The sequence below is a fragment of the Bos indicus x Bos taurus genome, chromosome 5 (assembly GCF_003369695.1).
Source record: "Bos indicus x Bos taurus breed Angus x Brahman F1 hybrid chromosome 5, Bos_hybrid_MaternalHap_v2.0, whole genome shotgun sequence".
Taxonomy (NCBI): Eukaryota; Metazoa; Chordata; class Mammalia; order Artiodactyla; family Bovidae; genus Bos; species Bos indicus x Bos taurus.
In genome coordinates, this window is record NC_040080.1 from 69,057,972 (window position 1) to 69,080,305 (window position 22,334).

The following is a 22,334-nucleotide window of genomic DNA, read 5'->3' on the forward strand; positions in this document are numbered from 1 at the left end:
CTTTTGAACTGTGGTGTTGGAGAAGACTCTTGAGAGTCCCTTGGACCGCAAGGAGGTCCAGCCAGTCCATTCTAAAGGAGATCAGTCCAGGGTGTTCATTGGAAGGACTGATGTTAAAGCTGAAACTCCAATACTTTGGCCACCTCATGCGAAGAGTTGACTCATTGGAAAAGACCCTGATGCTGGGAGGAATTGGGGGTTGGAGGAGATGGGGGTGACAGAGGATGAGATGGCTGGATGGTATCACTGACTCGATGGACATGAGTTTGAGTGAACTCTGGGAGTTGGTGATGGACAGGGAGGCCTGGCGTGCTGCGATTCATGGGGTCGCAAAGAGTCAGACACGACTGAGTGACTGGACTGAACTGAATGGAAATTAATCTGTTGGATTTGGAAGAGATTTGTCATCGTTCAGTCACTCAGTTGTGTCTGACTGTTGGCAACCCCATGGACTGCAGCATGCTAGGCTTCCCTGTCCTTCACCAACTTCTGGAGCTTGCTCAAACTCATGTCCAATAAGTTGGTGATGCCATCCAATCGTCTCGTCCTTTGTCATCCCCTTCTCCTGCCTCCAATCTTTCCCAGCATCAGGGTCTTTTCTTTTCAAAGAGATAGTATAAAATTAAATATGAGGTAATAGAAAATAATAATTATAGAAAATAATGAATTTCTTTTAAAAAGTAAAGAGTAATAAAACTAAAGCTATGCATTTTATACATTTTCCTGTACACATTTTTATCCCGTTTTTATGCTTGAAATCTCGTTTGCTATCAGCTTGGTTGACTGCAACATTATTCATAGTCTGTATGTTTGACTCTTTCATTTTGTGCATGTATATGAAGATTGTACATTAATCATTGTTACTGTTTAGTTGCTAGGTCGTGTCCAATTCTTTTGTGACCCCATAGACTATAGCCTGCCAGGTTCCGCTGTTCATGGGATTTCCAAAGCAAGAATATTGGCATGGGTTGCCATTTCCTTCTCTGGAAATCTTCGTGACCTAAAGATCAAACCTGTGTCTCCTGCATTGGCAGGTAGATTGTTTACCACTGAGCCACCAGGGAAGCCCATATAAACGGTTATTCTGTATTAAATAGGAAACATATTAATCATATTAAGTATGCTGCTGCTGCTGCTGCTAAGTCGCTTCAGTTGTGTCCGACTCTGTGCGACCCCATATACGGCAGCCCACCAGGCTCCCCCGTCCCTGGGATTCTCCAGGCAAGAACACTGGAGTGGGTTGCCATTTGCTTCTCCAGTGCATGAAAGTGAAAAGTGAAAGTGAAGTCGCTCAGTCATGTCTGACTCTTAGTGACCCCATGGACTGCAGCCTCCGAGGCTCCTCCATCTATGGGATTTTCCAGGCAAGAGTACTGGAGTGGGGTGCCATTGCCTTCTCTGAAAACTAACCCTTAGGAAACTTATATGAATATTTAAAATAATGATGTCAAATAAGAAAGATTTATAAACACAATAACAAAAAATGTCAAATAGGGTGTTATTTTGTGCAACATGAGAGGAAATCAAGTTTCAACTGGTGACTATTAAAGTGTTACTGAGTATTCAGGAAATGATATTGTTAAGCTAATACATAGTAGCAAGTTAGTTTGGTAAATAAAAGCATATCCAGAAGCAGTTTTATTCATTCATTCAGTAAATTTTTATTAACCAATTGCTTTGGGTCAGGAATTGAGTGAGGGACTGGAATTACAAAGGTTCATGTGACATGGCATCTGATCTTGAGGAGCTCACACAAGGAAAAGATGTATGTCATCTGCTGCTGCTGCTGCTAAGTCGCTTCAGTCGTGGCCGACTCCATGCGACCCCATAGACAGCAGCCCACCAGGCGCCTCCGTCCATGGGATTTTCCAGGCAAGAGTACTGGAGTGGGTGGCTATTGCCTTCTCCCATATTAAGTATACTATTTCAGAAAACAGAATACAAAGAAAAATGTAACAAAACTGCTTTGTAAACCTCTGTTAGTTAAAAAAGAAAAGCTTTACAAATACAGTTGAATCTCCCTGTACCTGTTTTCACTCATCCTAACCCCTTCCCTCTCTTGCCACAGGGAGCCACCATCCAGAAATGGATTTTTATTATTCTCTTTACTTATATTTTCAATATGTATACATGAATCTATGAATATTGTTATTTGTCGCATGTTTAAAAATTTTCTATAGTTGTACTGTGTGTGCATATCTGTATCTTAATGTATTTGTGTTATATTATATGTATCCTTTTGCAGCTTCTGTTTTTCTTATTCAACATTGCAGTTTTGAGATTTATCCATGTTAATACTTGCAGCTGTATTTTTCATTTCAGTTTTTGTATAATATGTCGTGATAGGAATAGTGGATATTAGGGAGCTTTTCCTGTTTTCCATTTGCTAATTATGTTGTGTTATATATGATGTAACTGCATTACAAGTTGTATTCTTGTAAATATGTGCAAGAGTTTCTTATAAGACTTAGCAATGACAATATGTGATTCTGCAGTATGCACATCTTCATCTTTAATAAATTTGCCGAATTAGTCTCCAAAATGAGGATTCTAGTTTACACCCTAAGTGATAGTTTATGAGCTGTAGTTACTACACATCTTCTCCACACAATATTATTGACACATGTATGTGTGCTTGTGTGTTCACCAATTTCATGCAAACGCGGTGGTATGATATTAATTTGTATTTTTTACATTGCTAATGATATAGATATCGAGGCTATTCTGATGTCCTGTGTATTGTCCTTTTTTTCTTTTTAAATTAAAGGAGTTTTTCATGTATTCTAATCCTTTGTTGGTTATAGGCAGTATTTTTCCCAATCTCTGTCTTTCTTTACTTGGTTCCTTTGTTAAACAGAAGCTTTTCATTTTAACCTTGCAATTTTATCAACCTTTACTTTTAAGAGTTTTTGCTTTTTGTGTTTACTCTTCCTATATTCTGAAGTAACAAGAGTTTTCTCCATTATCTTTTAAAAAATTATATTTTTGCTTTCACATTTATGTTTTTAATCCAACTATGATTTATTTTTGTACAGTTTCTGCTGTAACAGAGCATGTGTTCCTGAAAATCACTGTGCTATAAGCAAAACCATGCAGTAAAAACCCACAGGGCATATGGGAAAAATAGTGTTGGGGCACAGCACTTGAAAATTTCTTGGCAGCGACCCATGATACCTAATAAAAATGGTAGCATAGTTTTACATTTATTAAAGGTTAAGAAATACACTAATACCACAAAAAATGTGTCATTTTTATTTTGAAAAAAAGGAAATTTGCTTGAAGTGGGATTCAAAAACATTGCAGCCTGTAAGTTATTGTGAAATGGTAGAAGGAAGGTTATCCAAAATGCACCAAGAAATTGTAACAGATGTGGAGTGTGTAGTTCATAATGCACATGGTGATTGTAAGTAGATGTAAAAATGTGTGTTTTGTGCATACTTGTGCCACTCAGTATAGCTGGGTAGTTGTCCACATTTATCTAGTGTTTGTTTTGGAGTTAGGGCTAGGCTGAGACAAGTAAGGCTCCTAGGGTGTAGAAGGACACACTCCCTGTTGGGGTCCCTTGGCATCTCACTTGCTTTACCCTAGTCCTCGCACTAGAGTGAAGTAGTACTTAAGCATACGCAGACTTTGTGTTACTGTTCCCTTATATCAGTCATGTTTAACACATTCAGGTTTTCTTAAACTTTTTCAAGTAGAACTGACTATATATGTGAGGTGTAGAGCTCTAATTAATTTTTTCCATGTATATATATCCAGATCTTTCTACATGGGTTTGTAATTATGCTTTTAGCATGTAGCGTAGTTCCACAAATGTTGAATACTTGAGCCTGGTTCTTGTTTCTTTGTGCTTTCATTGGTCTTTTTGCTTCTCCCTATGCTGCTAACACATTTTCTTAATCACAGGTCTGGCACTAACTTTGTAACCTTGGGCAAGTTAATTTCTATGTGCCTGTGAAATTATAGGAATGCCTACCTCATTGGGTAATTAAAGGAGTAAGTGAGTCAGTATATTAAAGTACTTAGAAGTACTTGCCTTGCCCAAGAGTAAAGCTCAAATGTTAGTTATTTTGTTATTGTTAAAGTAATCCTTGTAACTGAATAAAGAGTCTTGAGAGCTAGTAAACTGAGATTGCCATCTTGTGTTTTCTTTTCCAAACTAAGAGGAAATGGGGAGAAGCTTATGGAAGGATTCCCTGAGAAAAGTGATGTTTAAATTATCTGAAAGATAATAAGAGTTAACTAGGTGGTGAGAGCAGTAGGAAAATATTTGAGGCAGAAGGAACCGTGAGGCAGAAAATAGTATGTCTAGGAACTAGATCTCAGCAAAAAGAAAAATGGTACTAGTTAAGACTAAAGAGGGAGGTAGGAGCAGATCAGATCATGCAAGACCTATTAGGCAAAGTTTCCGATTTTAGATTTCATCTTAAAATCAGGTATAACTATTTGTAAAGATTGCTATTTCAAGACTAAAACCCATGAAATATCAACCTTTACAAATAGTTAAAACTATTCAAAAAAGGAACTCAGAAGTTGGGTGCATCTGGACCTTAATAACGTATCAAAGATTAAGAGTGCTGTTGAAAATGTATAATAAATTTAGGTCTTTGTTCACTTAAAATCTTGGTGAGCTGTTGGTTTTGTCCTAGGCTTTTATGAATTAAAATGGAGGAATCTTGTGTTTGGGGCAGGTCTATAATAGATTAAAGTTTTTACAGTACAACAAATCCATGTAAATGTCTTAGAATTTTTTTTTTCATTTATATGTCCACTTTATCTAATTTCAAGAGTATACCTAAGAAGACTGCACGTTAGAAGACTGCACGTTATTTCCATAATAGATACTCCTGTGTTTTCTGCTTCCCTCATGTTTCATTGGCTTTCCCTGGTGGCTCAGAGGTAGAGAACCTGCCTGCCAATGCAGGAGACGAAGGTTCAATCCCTGGGTCAGAAAGATCCCCTGGAGACCAAAATGGCAACCCACTCCAGTATTCTTGCCTGGGAAATCCCATGGACAGAGAAGCCTGGCGGGCTACCATCCTCAGCATCATAAAGAGTCAGACACAACTGAGCACGCATGCACACATACAGTTAAGTCTAATTTTCTTTATTCAGTTTAACATAAAAAGATGTTGCTAGTCTAATCTATTTTGTTTATCTTACAAACAGGGTTTTCTTAAAACTTAGTTTTTCAATTCTCTTTTTTCCTCATAGATCAAAATCTACAACTTGGGGGCATTCCATTGTATGACCCTGATAGTATGTTTGGAATACTCATGTATAGATAATTCTTCTACCTTACCCATTTTTAGGAAATCGAACTGCTGATGAATATTCCTTAAAAATTGTGGGGTTTTGTTAGGTTGGTGCCTTTACTTCAAGTATTTTCAGACATAAAGATAGCATTTCATTCCTACAGGGCTCTATGAATAGTACTGTAAGCATGGAAGCATTGGAATGATGTTCTAAAAAACTTGGCTACACACGTGGACTTTAAACATCTTGTTAACCTTTGCTTTTGTTTGTGATTGAGCCTAGTTAACTGTGAGGGAAAATGTTTCTGAAAAGAATTTTAAAATAATTATGAACCAGTGGCAAAGCATGGTATATATAATATAAATAAATTTCTATGGTTTTTTTAGAATAATAATTTTTTTATGCTTTCTTTGCTAGAGACTATTATTTTACTTTTTCTGTAACTGGTCATCTGATGAGAAAGCTAATTTAGGTATTTGAAAATAGGGTGAATATAGTTTCAGTAATTGTTATAGTGCTTGGTTTCATACTTTTAAATCAATTAAAAACCAGTTGCTTGCCCCAGCGAATTTTACTTATGTACAAGAAACAGTGGGAGACAGTGTTGTTGCTATCAACTTCTGTTAGTAAAGAAGCTAGATATTTTTAAAGTTTCTTTTAAAACTTTGATTATAATTACTAAAATCAATCTTCCAAACCTTTAATAATTGCTTTCCTTACTCCCTGAAAGATACAGTAAAACATATACAATTAGCATACTGTATTTTTAAGTTTTTTGCAAAAGAACCATTTTTCATGTTAACATTTTACCATGTTGCATGTAAAATTTTACCTTGATTGACGCTTGTCATTGTCATTTGAATTTTTGTTCAGTTGGCACATATTGTGCTGAACAGCTACTGCATTTTTTTAAAAGTTCTATTAAGGATTTTTTGTTTAATGTGTATGTCAGTAGTTGTCTATAGTAGATATTTTATAGAACAATAGAAATAATACCTTACACAAGTGAAATATTTCTCTTCTACAACTGTGGCATTAGTTATTCTCAGTAATCCTTTGAAGTAGATATGTACTTTGATATAAAGTGAAATATAAAAAATAGAGGGACTTCCCTGGTGGCCCATTGGTTAAGACTTCACCTTCCATCGTGGGGGATACAGGTTTGAGCCCTGGTTGGGGAGCTAAGATCCCACATGCCTTGCAGTTAAAAAACCAAAACATGAAACAGAAGCAACATTGTAATTCATTCAAAATGGTCCACATTAAAAATATATATATTTTAAAAAAAAGATAGCTTTTCTGCTATTCTTAACGTTCTTGATATTTTCTTTTACCAATTTCTCTTCTTTTTTAGGTACCTAGTCGATAGTCGCTGGTTCAAACAGTGGAAAAAGTATGTTGGCTTTGACAGTTGGGACAAATACCAGATGGGAGATCAAAACGTTTATCCTGGACCCATTGATAACTCTGGGCTTCTTAGAGGTATTATTTCCTTAAATCAAGTTGGTAAATGTGTTCATTTTAATATATTATGGTCAACATATATAATGTGGAAAATGTTAATGTAAATAAATTGATAAATCAGAAATTTCTTATATAGTCATCCCTTGGTGTCCATGTGGGGTTTGATTCCACGACCCCTCTCAGATACTAAAATCTATGGATGCTCAAGCCCCTTATATAAAATGGCATAATATTTGCATATAATCTATATGTCTTCCCATAAACTTTAAGTCTTTTGTTGGTTACTTTTAATACCTAACAAAATATAAATGCTATGTAAATAGTTGATGTTACATAGCAAATTCAAGTTTTAGTTTTTGGAACTTTCTGGAATGTTTTTCTTCCCAGTGGATGCAGAGGGCCGACTATATTATAGATTTGACCTAATGAATTCAGATTATTTTGTCATAATTAGTTTTCTATATTATGACAAATTTTGTCATTTATGATGTAAAAAGGGTTTATTAGCTTTTAAGACTAGATAGCACTATCTTACTGTTTGGGGGAAATGCTCTATTGTGTTATTATTTTGCTAACAGACACGTAACTTCTTTAATTCGGGAGCAGTGGTATATGTTACCTTCTTGGATTTTTGGATTTTTTTCTACAACCCTTACTATTAATACTTGTCAGCTCTTCTAAAACTCTGGTAACATTTAAAGAGAATAAAACCTAAGTACTAGAACTTTCATTACTGGCCTAGGTAGAATAACAAGGACCAGACTTATCTTTCCATTTAAATGAACCAAAACCCTGACAAAATATATGAAACCGTGGTTCTCAAAACATTGGACATCAGGCATTGAAGAACAGTGATCCCTGAGAAGTATGAAACAAATGAAATGAGCCCTGTGTTTTCCTCAGCTTACTGTATTGAGAGAGTTTCCAAGGCACAGCACAAAAGGGGAGACCCATGCAAAGCCTGGCAACCTCCCTTAGTTGAGAAAAGAGTTTGGAGTCCAGGGAGACCAAGACAGCCAGAGTTTCCAGGGCAGAGAACCAGAGAGGAATGAGCAGCACGTAAGGAGAGAGAGAGACCTAGAGATCTACAGAAACCACTGAAGACTCTTGTAAGTCTTCAGCTGACAGTTGACTAGTGCATGTGTGTGACAAGCCACCCAAAGCCAAGAAAAGAATTGTCAAAAGAATTAGAGCAATCATTTAGGTTCATGTGACCAAATCAGGTTCATTTGCCAGATGCGCTACAAGCCAGATGCTGACATGGCAAAGTTTGCAGCAGGGAAAGGATTTATTTGTGAGGCAACCAAGTGAGGAGTGGGGAGAACAACTCTCAAATCCACCTACCTGATAGCAAGGGACTCAGGGTATTTGTGGAAATAAAGAAGCAGGGTAGTCCAAGGTATGCAGAGCATGGGGAAGGGTAATTGATGATAAAAAAGTGAGTCATTCTTGTGCAGATGCAGGTAAGCTGCTTGCTTGTCCATAAGACACATGTTCAGAAAATGGAGGCGTTAGCATGTTCTGAGGGTGGAATTGTGGGCCCTTTCACGTCAAAAGGTCACCAAGTGGACACTTCATACAAGCCCAGTTGGACAGTTAGTGGTTTTAATCTTAGCTCTACCTAGAACTGAACGCAGCTGATTGCAAATTCCTGAAAAACATCTCAGGAAAGTATCTTATTTTTAGACTTTATGAAACTTGGAGGACATGCGAGTTTTTGTAAAAACAATTAAAGTGAGTTTGATCAGTGAAGGCATGTTACAGTTCACTGTTCATTAAGAAATTACAGTTTAATGGATCTAACTGATGAGTACCCTCAGTTTCACTCATAAAGGAGCAAGAATAATGTGTTCACAGTAGCCAGAGTGGAAAACGTTATAAATCATGGAGTAGACTGCAGAGAATGGGTTTGCCTCTATAGAAGGGCAAAATGAATCCTCTTGTCCTTCTAAATCAAAAGCAACTATTTCCAAGTAACTTAACTGCATCTCAGAACAGAACACAAGAGTATTTGTGTGTGTGTGTGTGTGTGTGGGTGGGTGGGTGGGTGCACGCGCGCGTGTGCGCTCAATTGTGTCTGACTTTTTGCAACCCCATCTATTATAGCCTACCAGGCTCCTCAGTCCCTGGAATTTTTGTCCCTCAGACAAAAATACTGGAGTGGGTGGCCATTTCCTCCTCTAGGGTATCTTCCCCACCCAGGGATTGAACCCGCGTCTCTTGGGTTTTCTGCATTGGCAGGCAGATTAGATTCTTTACCACATGCCACCTGGGAAGCAGGAATACAAAAATATCCAACATCCATCCAACAAGATAAAATTTTTAATATCTTGGATCCAAACAAATAGTACCCAGAATGCAAAGAAGCAGAAAATATAATGCATAATAAGGAGAAATAGCAACGTTTAAAAAATTTTTTTAAGTGGAGAAGAACACAAAGCAAATGAAACAAATAAAAAGTGAATAGCAAGTGAGATGGTAGATTTAAACCCAACTCTATGAACAATTGTATTTAATGTAAATTTGAGGTAGAGACTGTAAGATGGATTAAAAAATAAAGATCCAACTGTATACTGTCTACCAGAAACCCACCTTAAATACAGAGTACAAATAGAGATTGAAAGATTCTAAGACTAACCTCCAGTCATCCTCACTCTTATATAACCATCTCCCCTTTGAGTGTAAGTGGAACCTGAGAATAAGATATCATTCCTGTGATTATTTATGTTATATGACAAAACAGAGATTATCCCAGTGAGCTTTATCTGATCATACATGCCCTTTGAAAGCAGAGCTTTCTCTGGCTGGTAGCTATAGAAGTTAGGATTTAAAGCATGAGAAGAACTCATTGCTGATTTGAAAATGGGACTATGTGAAAAGAAATACAGGTGTCATCTAGGGACAAAGAGAATGGTTGTGCCTATAGCCAGCAAGAAAACAGGCACCACATACCTGTAGCCATGAGGAACTAGATTCTGCCAACAACCTGAATGAACTTGGAAGTAGATTCTTTCCCAGAGCCTTCAGATAGGAGAGAAGCCTGTCTGACATCTTGATTTCCTCTTTGTAAGACCCTAAGTAGAAAGGGAAATAGATGGCGAAACAGTGTCAGACTTTATTTTTGTGGGCTCCAAAATCACTGCAGATGGTGACTGCAGCCATGAAATTAAAAGACACTTACTCTTTGGAAGAAAAGTTATGACCAACCTAGATAGTATATTGAAAAGCAGAGACATTACTTTGCCAACAAAGGTCCATCTAGTCAAGGCTATGGTTTTTCCAATGGTCATGTATGGATGTGAGAGTTGGACTGTGAAGAAAGCTGAGCGCAGAAGAATTGATGCTTTTGAACTGTGGTGTTAGAGAAAACTCTTGAGAGTCCCTTTGACTGCAAGGAGATCCAACCAGTCCATTCTAAAGGAGGTCAGCCCTGGGATTTCTTTGGAAGGAATGATGCTAAAGCTGAAACTCCAGTACTTTGGCCACCTGCTGCGAATAGTTGACTCATTGGAAAAGACTCTGATGCTGGGAGGGATTGGGGGCAGGAGGAAAAGGGGACGACAGAGGATGAGATGGCTGGATGGCATCACTGACTCGATGGACGTGAGTCTGGGTGAACTCCGGGAGTTGGTGATGGACAGGGAGGCCTGGTGCAATTCATGGGATCACAAAGAGTTGGACACGACTGAGGGACTGAACTGAAGTAGAAAGCCCAGTTGAACTCACCTGAAGTTCTGACCCACAGAACTATGAGACTATAAATAGGTATTGTTTTAAGCTACTATGGTTATTTGTTAGCAGTAGAAAACTAAGACACATACTAACTTCAGTCCATGGGGTTGCAAAGAGTCGGACACAACTGAGTGATTGAACTGAAATGAACGCATACAACACTATAATCAAAAGAATGCTGGAGTGGCCATTTTAATATCAGACATTAAGATTTAGAACAGTGAACATTATCAGGAATAAAAGTGCATTTCATAATCGTAAATGGGCCAGGACAGTTCATTAAGAAAACATAATAATCCTAAAAATATATACCCATCTAATGGTGTTACTTGAAAATATGCAGAGTACAACCTGACAGAACCAGAACCACAAGGAGAAATAGAAAAATATCCACAATTATATAATGGATATTTCAGTGCTATTCTTATAATAGAAAAAGTGTAGACAAAAAAGTAGAAAGGAAATAAATCAATCTGCTTGTCCTGACATTTATAGAATACAGTACGTTCCCTATATACTAACCGCGAACTTTCAAAGTACATGCATTCACATATCCAGTCATATAAGTTGGTTCATGTGTCTGGAATACGTTGTTGCATGCATCCTCTTACAAGTGGTTGTGCTTTTGTGTACTTTACTGTAAAGTACTGTATAGAGTACAGTGGTGTAGTATCTTTATTTCAAGCCCAGGATGTTCAGAAGCAAGCATAAAAGCAGCGGTGATGTAGCTGGTACTGCTAAGAAGCACCAAGCAATAACAATGAAAACAAAAGTGAAAATAATTGAGAGAGTGGAGCAAGGCAAAAAGATGGTGAAGATCACTTATTCTTATAACATGAATCATTCAGTCTTGGACATGTGAAGTATGCCATGCCAATGATGTTGACAATAATACCAAAGGAGCATGGAAAAGTAATGGAGGAGATGGAGAAACTTCTCAGTATGTGAATGCAGGATCGGTGTCAGCTGAGTTGCTCTCAGTTTAATGCTGATGCAAGAGAAAGTTAAAAGCCTTATGAAGACTTGAAGAAGAAACATGGTGAAAAATCAGAAGGCACATCTTTTAAAGCCAACCATGCTTTTATCGATTCAAGGCTAGAGCGAAGCTTTACAATGTAAAGGTAAGTGCCAAGGCAGTGAGTGTAGGTATGGTATCTGCCTGGAAATTTCCTGAAATGCTTTAAGAAATTATTGATGAAGGAATGTATTTACTATAGCAGGTTTTTAATGTGGATGCGAGGACTGTACTGGAAGAGGAATTCAGACCAAAGTTATATCAGTAAGAAAGAAAAGTTGATGCCAGGCTATAAAACACTAAAGGATAGGCTAACTCTCTTTGTTTGGTGGCAGTGCTTCTGGCAGTATGAAGCCAGAGAATCTTTTAGTTTCTCATCCAGAGAACCCAAGAGCCCTTAAAAACAGACAGGGACTCTCTTCCTTTTGTGTGGAGAAACCCCAAAGCCCGGGTTACACAGGCCATTTTCCAGGATTGGTTTTTCCACCATTTTATCCCAGAGTTGAGAAATACTGCTTGAAGAAAGACATCCCATTCAGCATTCTTTTGCTGCTCAACAATACTCTCGGCCACCCTCCAAAGTCATTCATGGATGACTTTCATCCCAGTGTGTATCTGCCACCAAATACTATGTCAGTTATCCAGCCTGTGGACCAGGGGGTTAAAAGCCTGTGGACTTTTAAGAAATACTATTCGCATTGCACTTTTTGTCAGGCAATAAAGGCAAGTGACAAATCAGGAACCACCTTGCAACAGTTTTGGAAGGGCTGTACCATGTACAAACCCATAAAAAACATTGACTTTGCTTGGTGTGATATTTAGTTGTCATCATGAATGGGATTTGGAAGAACCTTTACCCACAATTTATTCATCATTTTCATGGATTTGAGAAGGTAGACAAAGAATCAAAAGAGGTCTTCAGCCACTTAGTGACCCTCAGGAAAAAAATTGGAGCTAGATCTGCAAGAGGATGACCTCATTGACCTTGCTGTGCAAAATGAGGAGCTTACTAATAAAGACCTGATGGAATTGGAGGCCCAGAGAAAGGATGAAGAGAGACAAGAGGAAGAAGAAATAACTGAAGAACAAAGAGATTAATGACACATAAAATGGCAAAGGGTTTTCTTTATTTGAGGAGGCACTGTTAGTTTTTGAGGTGTGGGGCCCAAGTGCCACTGCTGTTCAGAATGCAGTCCAGTGCTACTCTGTCATCTGTGACAAGAAAAAAGAGAACTACTTACCCAGACATCACTGGATTGTTTTTTCAACAGGGTAGATAGAATTGAATCGGGCAAGGACCCAGAACCCGTGTCATCAGCATCAGGCATAAGTGACATTGCACCTTGCCCTCTGCCTCCTGTTGCTGACAGTCTTTCAGCTCTTATCATCTCCCACCTCCTCTCCTGCCTCCATCAGTAACTCTTCTTGCCTGTTCACTCTATGCCAGCCCCTGTATGCCAGCTGTTGTACTCTATGTACTACTATACTTTTCAAGGTACTGTACTATAAGATTAAAAATGTTTTCCTTATTTTTTGTGTGTTTTTAAATATTATTTGTGTGGAAAGTGTTGTAAATCTATTATAGTGTAGTACTGTGTAGCCAGTTGTGTTAGATACCTAGGCTAACCTTATTGGACTTATGAACACACTCTTGAAATGGAACTTGTTCATGTGTAGAGGACTTACTGTATTCCCACTGAACAACAGCAGAATGAAAATTCTTTTTGGTGTTCACATGAAGCATTTAGATAAACTGTATTATGCATAAAACCTGGTTCAGTAAAGTTAGCAGGAGTTAAATCATACAAAGTATGTTTTCTTACTACAGAGGAATAATAACTGAGAGGTGAAACGTCTTGGTGTTTGAAAACTAACATACTTATGCATAACTCATGGGTCAAAGAGAACTCAAAGAAATTAGCAAGTATTTTTAACTAAATGAAAGTGAAAACAAAACATATCAAAATTTGTGGAAGGCAGATAAATAGTATGTGGAGGGTAGTTTATAGCTCTTTTAACATGTATAAGGAAAAGGAAAGGTTATAACTGAGAGGTAAAACATCTTCAAGTGTTTGAAAACTTAACATGCTTCTGCATAACTCATGGGTCAAAGAGAACTCAAAGAAATTAAGAAGTATTTTAAATGAAAGTGAAAACAAAACATATCAAAATTTGTGGAAGGCAAATAGTAAGTGGAGAGGAATTTATAGCTCATTTAACGTGCATAAGGAAAAGAAAAGGTCTCAAATCAGTGACCTTGGTTTCTGACTCAGAAAACTAAAAATAAGAACAAATTAAATCAAGCAGAAGAAAGGAAATACTAAGTTCAGAACAGAAATCAAATAAAGGGAAAACAGAAAAATAGAGACAATCAATGAAACCAAAGACTGGTTCTTTATGAAGATAATAAAATTTATAAAGACCTAGTTTGATCACAGTTCAGTCGCTCAGTCGTGTCCAACTCTTCGCGACCCCATTAATTGCAGCATACCAGGCCTCCCTGTCCATCACCAACTCTCGGACTTCACCCAGACTCACGTCCATCGAGTCAGTGATGCCATCCAGCCATCGCATCCTCTGTCGTCCCCTTCTCCTCCTACCCCCAATCCCTCCCAGCATCAGGGTCTTTTTCAATGAGTAAACTCTTCACATGAGGTGGCTGATACTGGAGTTTCAGCTTCAGCATCATTCCCTCCAAAGAGAAAGGTAAAAGACATAGCTACCAGTATCAGGAACAAGAGAGGTAACATCTGTATAGAAATCTACAAATAGCAAAAGGACAATAAAGAAATATTTCTTGAAAGATGAAAACTAATAAAGCTCATAAAGCTCATTCCAAAAGAATGAATTTTCTGAAGAGCCCTATATCAATTAAAGAAGTTGAATTTGTAGTTTAAAATTTCCTCACAAAGAAAACATCAGACCTTGATGGTGCCACTAGTGAATTCTACCAGTACTGTTTAAGAGAATTATGCCAATTCAACAAAAGCTCTTTTCAAAAATTAGGAGAGACTGCTTCATGCAGTGAAACCAGCATTACTTTGATACCAAAGTCTAAGAGAGACATTTCAAGAAAAAAAAGTTCTCAACCAGTATACCCCTGATGAGCATAGATGCATCTATTATTAACAGAATTTTAGTAAATCAAGTCCAAAAATAAAGAGGATAGGTATATAGAAAAAACATTACCAAAATACTATATAAAAGAGTAAAATACAAAGAAACTTCCTCAACCTCAGAATGGGCATCTATGAAAATGGGCATCTACAGATGACATACTCAACAGTGAAAGACTGAATGCTTCCCCTCTAAAATCAGGGAAAAGCAAGGATGCCTACTCTCAACTCTTTAAGCCAAGATTGTACTGGAGGTTCTAGACAGTGTTTAATAAAGCAAAAAGAAAATGTAAAAGACATACAGATTGTATCAGATCAGTCGCTCAGTCGTGTCTGACTCTTTGTGACCCCGTGAATCGCAGCACGCCAGGCCTCCCTGTCCATCACCAACTCCCGGAGTTCACTCAGACTCACATCCATCGAGTCAGTGATGCCATCCAGCCATCTCATCCTCTGTCGTCTCCTCCTCCTCTTGCCCCCAATCCCTCCCAGCATCAGTCTTTTCCAGTGAGTCAACTCTTCGCATGAGGTGGCCAAAGTACTGGAGTTTCAGCTTTAGCATCAGTCCTTCCAAAGAAATCCCAGGGCTGATCTCCTTCAGAATGGACTGGTTGGATCTCCTTGCAGTCCAAGGGACTCTCAAGAGTCTTCTCCAACACCACAGTTCAAAAGCATCAATTCTTCGGCACTCAGCCTTCTTCACAGTCCAACTCTCACATCCATACATGACCACAGGAAAAACCATAGCCGTGACTACGCCAACCTTTGTTGGCAAAGTAATGTCTCTGCTTTTGAATATGCTATCTAGGTTGGTCATAACTTTCCTTCCAAGGAGTAAGCGCCTTTTAATTTCATGGCTGCAGTCACCATCTGTAGTGATTTTGGAGCCCAGAAAAATAAAGTCTGACACTATTTCCACTGTTTCCCCATCTATTTGCCATGAAGTGATGGGACCAGATGCCATGATCTTCGTTTTCTGAATGTTGAGCTTTAAGCCAACTTTTTCACTCTCCACTTTCACTTTCATCAAGAGGCTTTTGAGTTCCTCTTCACTTTCTGCCATAAAGGTGGTGTCATCTGCATATCTGAGGTTATTGATATTTCTCCTGCAATCTTGATTCCAGCTTGTGTTTCTTCCAGTCCAGCGTTTCTCATGAAGTACTCTGCATATAAGTTAAATAAACAGGGTGACAATATACAGCTTTGACCAACTTCTTTTCCTATTTGGAACCAGTCTGTTGTTCCATGTCCAGTTCTAACTGTTGCTTCCTGACCTGCATACAAATTTCTCAGGAGGCAGATCAGGTGGTCTGGTATTCCCATCTCTTTCAGAATTGTCCACAGTTTATTGTGATCCACACAGTCAAAGGCTTTGGCATAGTCAATAAAGCAGAAATAGATGCTTTTCTGGAACTCTCTTGCTTTTTCCATGATCCAGCGGATGTTGGCAATTTGATCTCTGGTTCCTCTGTCTTTTCTAAAACCAGCTTGAACATCAGGAAGTTCACGGTTCACATATTGCTGAAGCCTGGCTTGGAGAATTTTGAGCATTACTTTACTAGCATGTGAGATGAGTGCAATTGTGCGGTAGTTTGAGCATTCTTTGGCATTGCCTTTCTTTTTGGGATTGGAATGAAAACTGACCTTTTCCAGTCCTGTGGCCACTGCTGAGTTTTCCAAATTTGCTGGCATATTGAGTGCAGCACTTTCACAGCATCATCTTTCAGGATTTGGAAAAGCTCAACTGGAATTCCATCACCTCCACTAGCTTTGTTCGTAGTGATGCTTCCTAAGGCCCACTTGACTTCACATTCCAGGATGTCTGGCTCTAAGTCAGTGATCACACCATTGTGATTATCTGGGTCATGAAGATCTTTTTTGTACAGTTCTTCTGTGTATTCTTCCCATCTCTTCTTAATATCTTCTGCTTCTGTTAGGTCCATACCATTTCTGTCGTTTATCGAGCCCATCTTTGCATGAAATGTTTCTTTGGTATCCCTGATTTTCTTGAAGAGATGCCTAGTCTTTCCCATTCTGTTGTTTTCCTCTATTTCTTTGCATTGATCGCTGAAGAAGGCTTTCTTATCTCTTCTTGCTCTTCTTTGGAACTCTGCATTCAGATGCTTATATCTTTCCTTTTCTCCTTTGCTCTTCGCTTCTCTTCTTTTCACAGCTATTTGTAAGGCCTCCCCAGACAGCCATTTTGCTTTTTTGCTTTTCTTTTCCATGGGGATGGTCTTGATCCCTGTAGGAAAAAGTAGTAAGTCTTCCTTTATTCACAAATACCTGTGTCTATGTAGAAAAGTTAATAAAATCTACAAAAAGAAAGCTTCTAGAATTAATAAATGAAATTAGCCTATAGGATACCAGACCATTACTCAAAAACCAGTTGTGTTTCTTGTACACTAAAAATGAACTAACATGAATTTAAATTTTAAAAACATATTTTATAATAGTACCAAAATATAAAATGCAGATAAATCTATAATACATGTAAACTAAAAACTACAGGATATTGCTGAGATAATTTAAAGCCTAAATAAAGAGAGAAATTATATTTTTGGATCAGAAAACTCAGTATTGTTTAATTCCTCCACTCAGTCTACAGATTCAACACAATTTCAAATCACATTCCTAGTAGGCTTTTTAAAAAATGAGATAGAGTTTCAGTTCAGTTCAGTTCAGTTCACTCAGTCATGTCCAACTCCCACACCATAAAATTCATCCTTTGAAATTCTGTAATTCACTGGCTTTCTTTTTTTATATTCATAGTTTTACAACCATCACCATTGTCTAATTCCACAAAATTTTCATCACCCCAGAAAGAAACTTCATATCCATTAGCAGTCACTCTTCATCCCCTCTCAAGACCCCAGCCCTAGGCAATCATTAATATATTTTCTGTCTCTGTGGATTCTCCTTTTGTGAACATTTCATCTAAATGGAATCAAACAATGCGTGTCCGTAGTGTTGTACTTCTTTTGCTTGGTACAGAGTTTTCAAGTGTCATTCATGTAGCATGAATCAGTATTTTATTCTTTTTTTAGTGGATGGATAATTTTCCATTGTATAGAGATATGCCACATTTAATTTATCCGTTCATCAACTGATGGACATTTGGGTTGTTTTCACTTTCTGGCTATGAATGAATAATTCATTCATGAACTGTTCATGTACGGATTTTTGTGTAGATGTGTTCTTGGTCATATAGTAACTCTGTTTATCTGTTTGAGGAATTGCCTAACTTTTCCAAAATAGTTGGCACCATTTTATATTCCCACCAGCAGCAAGTAGGGTACCAGTTCCTCCACATCTTGCCAAACTTATTATTGTCTATTCTTTTATGTTATAGCCATCCTAATAGGTATGAAATGGTTGTTGTTGTTCAGTTGCTAAGTCAGGTCTGACTCTGCGACCCAGTGGTGCCAGCCTTCCCTGTCTTTCTCTGTCTCCTGGAGTTTGCTCAAACTCACGTCCTTATAGTCAGTGATGCTATCCAAACATTCCTCCTTAGCACCCTTTTCCTCCTGCCTTCAGTCTTTCCAAGGGCCAAGGTCTTTTCCAGTGAACTGATATCTATTGTTACTTTTGTAACAATAGATTTGTATTTGTTATTTTTATATCTGTTTGTTATTTTGATTTCCCTAATGATTAATGATGTTAAGTGTCATATCTGTGCTGCTTATATCTGTTTTGGAAAAATATTCAGAAAAAAAAAGAAAAATATTCAGATCCTGTGCTCATGTTTTAATTGGGTTATTTGTCTGTTTACTGTTACGTTTTAAGAGTTGTTTATGTATTCTGGATACTAGTCCCTTATCAAACAAGATTTCCAAAAATTGTCTCCCATTCTGTGTATGTCTTTTACTTTCTTGATGGTGCCTCTAAAGTGCAAATTAATTCTGATGAAGTCCAGTTTATCTATTTTTTTCCTTTGGTTGCTTGTGATTTTGTTGCAGAAACCATCACTTAATCCAGGATCAGAAAAGACATGTTTTCTTCTAAGAGTTTTTTAGTTTTGGCGGTTACATTTCTGTCTCTGATCAATTTAAAATTAATATTTGTATATAGTGTGAGATAAAAAATAGTTGAACATATTAGAGGATCTAGTAGTAGATCCACACATATATGCAGTTCATTTTACATAAAAATGTAAGAGAAATTCAGTGAAGTCTTTTAAATAGATGAATGCTGCTTGAGTGTTAAGTATCTATTTGCCAGAAACAAACGAACTTTGACCTGTACCCAGCACCATATACAAAATTAACTCAAAACACACCATAGACTTAAATGTAAAAACCAAAATTATGAAACTCTTAGGAAAAAATTAGGAGAAGATTTTTGTGACACTGTGTTAAGCAAAGATTTCTTAAGTATGAATTAAAAAGTACAATTGATAAAGGGAAAAATTGATGATTTGTAATTCATCATTAACAAAAGCTTCTTCAAATAACACTGTTAAGAGAATGAAAAGATAAACCACAATGTGGGAGAAAGTATTTGCAAATTACTTAGCTGATAAAATAGGTGCAGAATAAAGAATTCCATAAAGCCCAGTGGAAAAAATAGACAAAAGGCTTAAACAGATGCCTCACCAGAGAAGGTGGTGTTTTCAGAAAGCACATTACTCAACATCACTAGTCATTAGAAGAATGAAGATTAAAACTACAGTGAGGTCCCGCTGTGCATGATTTGAATCATTTACAATGATTCAAATTACAATTTAAAAGATAAATCCATACCAAGTATTGATGAGGCTGTAGAGCAAGTAGAACTTTCATACACTATTTTGGATAATGAAATAGTCTTGCAGTTTCTTAAAAAGCTAAATATACATTTACCATAGGAACCAATCATTCCACTCCTTGGTATTTACCCAAGAGACATGAAGAGAAAACTTACACATAAGTGTTCATATCAGTGTTACTTGTAGAGAAAATTGGAAACAGTCCAAAATGCCCATTAGTAGCTGAATGAATAAACAAATTACAGAATGTTCATATAAAGTAATGAAATCCTACTCAGCAATTAAAAGGAATGAACTCTCGATACGTAAAAATATGGATGGATTTCAAAATAATGATGCAGCATAAATGACGCCAAATAAAGCAGTACATACCAATCTTATATAATCTAGAAAATGCAAATTAGTCTACAGTTGGAAAACACAGATAAGCAGTTTTCAGGGCACAAGACAGTGAACCTGGTTGGACAGGAAGGAGAGATTACACCAAAAAAAAGGGCGACAGGGAAGCCTTTGTGGCCAGGGGGTGAGGGGAAATGCTGATGGATATGTTTATTGTTTTGGTAATGATGATTTCACACTTGTATTGCTATGTCACAACAATAAATTTTACACTTTAAATCTCAGCAGTTTTGATATCAGTTTTATATCAAAAACACAGAAGTAACAAAAATGAGAGGTTCTGTGTTTAGGGTTGTTCTTCCTCCCTTAAAAATGATTTAAAAATTGATCATTTTATTTTATCCACTATAGGGCTTCTCAGGTGGCTCAGTGGTAAAGAATCTGTCTGCCGGTGTGGGAGACATGGATTTGATCCCTGGGTCGAGAAGATCCCCTGGAGAGGGAAATGGCATCCCACTTCAGTATTCTTGCCCGGGAAATCCCATGGACAGAGAAGCCTGGCGGGCTGCTGTCCATGGGGTTGCAAAAGAGTTGGATACAACTTAGTAACTAAACAACAACTAGATATAAATTACTATTTGATTCTGTTACATAATAAAATCATTTACCCAGACTCTTGAATTATTGTGGAGAATAACATAGACATCTTAATTTTTAAACTTTTTTCTTTCCCTAAATTTATTTTGAAGCAGCCGATTATAGTGGAAAGAAAACGGATATTAGTGTAAATAGATACATGTTTGAGTCTAGCCTACAATTTTCTGTATGTGAGCTTGGGCAGGTTAATCAATACCTGAATCTATTTACTAAGTAAAATGAAGCTGTCTGCTTCATAATATTGTTTTGAAAATCAACTGAGATAAAAGTATTTTCCATAATGGTACCTTTCATTGTACCTGCAATTTTCTGTGTGAATGTTTTGGGCAATTTACTTGATTTCTTTGGATGTATTTTTAAATCTAAAATAGATATTCATCTTATAGGATTGTTTTCGGAATTGACTGAGATAACATGATCATCTGCTATAACATGACTTAGTACATGATGCATAAGAGAGTTTCATTTTCAGAGGGTTCTGAAAATTTGTTCCAAATAGTCAGTCTCATCAAGAATTTAATAAAGTTACAACTAAGAATTTTTTAAACTGAGCTTTAAAATTAATACTTACTTTGTACCAGCTATTGAAGTTCATATAAAATTCAGAGTTTTCTCATTTGTGTTCTATATGAAGCATAGTTTTTCTCAAAGGTTTGTATGATTTTGTAACCATAGATTGATCGTACATAGAGTAAATAATATTTTTTTAAAGCATTTCTCTTGCTTCTTGATTTTTATTGTATCTTGTTAAAAGTAGTACTTTATCATTGAAATGCTGCCTGTAACAATTTTGCTTCCCATGTTTGTTAATTCAGGGCTGACTCAGAATGAGAAAATCTTCTTTATATTTTTGAGTTATTTACAAATAACTCAGTAAACTATTTGTTTCTGTTTTTTACACTTTGGAAATTCAAGTGACCAAATAATAATCAGTGAGTCTCAGGTTAGGACTGTGATATAGGTACAGCTCACAGTATTGCTTGTAGATCTCTGGCCTGCCCTGTCCAACTGGAATTTTGAAAATGGATCATAGAAGCATAACTGAACAACTACCTCTACTCTGGATCTGTGGAGGAATCTAGATTGTGGACTCTCTGGAGTAATGAGATACCCTTTTGTGGTTTCCATCATGGTTCTCAGTCCATGTGCTTTGGTATTGTGAAAGATTATTGATTTGCTTCTGAATGTTCTTCATCAGCTAATGCTGAATTGATCACTATTACTGTGTGACAGATCTCTGATACTCAAGATATTTGGGAAACACTCTTCATTGGGATCCTCTGACCAACAGTTTAGTATTTCTTTAAGAGTTCAATAATAGAAAAGTTACTTTTTAAAACACTGTTGGTTGACTAATTATACATACTGAAACTTTGTAAAGCAACAGTTTATTTTGAAATGCCTAGATTTAAGTTTGTGAACCTCTTCAGAGGTTCTTTCAAAACTCATTATTTAAATACCTGAATTAGTCTTCATGAATTTACATAATTTGTAGTATGTTCGACCACAGTATTTAGAGCTATGTAGTATTACTTCTTTTTCTGTATTGATTTTATTTTCTGTTTTGTAGATGGTGATGCCCAGTCACTTAAGGAGCACCTTATTGATGAATTGGATTACATACTGTTGCCAACTGAGGGCTGGAACAAACTTGTCAGCTGGTACACATTGATGGAAGGTCAGGAACCAATAGCACGAAAGGTACATATTAAGAAATGAATAGAAATATTTTTCTTAAACAGTTCATATTTTGTTGTTAATTTCCATGACTTATGAAGCCTGAATTGGAGAAAAAGACCATCAAAATGTTACTGTACACTAGTGCACATAGAGTGAGGGTGTATTATATGCTAGCCACTGATATAAGCATATCATATACATTATTAACTAATTTAATCCTCATGAAAAGTCTTTCTAAGGTAAGTATTATCCCCATTTTATAGGTGAGGAAATAAGGACAGAGGTAGCAAGGTTCAGGATCTTTTAGAAAGCCACTTGAGTTTACATA

The 22,334-nt window shown here is 37.0% G+C and overlaps 1 protein-coding gene across 5 annotated transcripts in view; it reads left to right on the forward strand.

Moving 5' to 3' along the window:
- Positions 1–22,334, forward strand: part of USP15 (ubiquitin specific peptidase 15) — a 128,936-nt gene that overhangs the window by 19,445 nt on the left and 87,157 nt on the right. For all 5 annotated transcript variants that reach the window (XR_003511169.1, XM_027542415.1, XM_027542413.1 and 2 more), the window contains exons 2-3: positions 6,611–6,738; positions 21,897–22,027. Coding sequence is in view for 4 of the 5 variants with exons in the window: in XM_027542415.1 (XP_027398216.1) it covers positions 6,611–6,738; positions 21,897–22,027 (259 nt within the window). In the remaining variant the exon portion in view is untranslated. The remainder of the gene's footprint in view (positions 1–6,610; positions 6,739–21,896; positions 22,028–22,334) is intronic.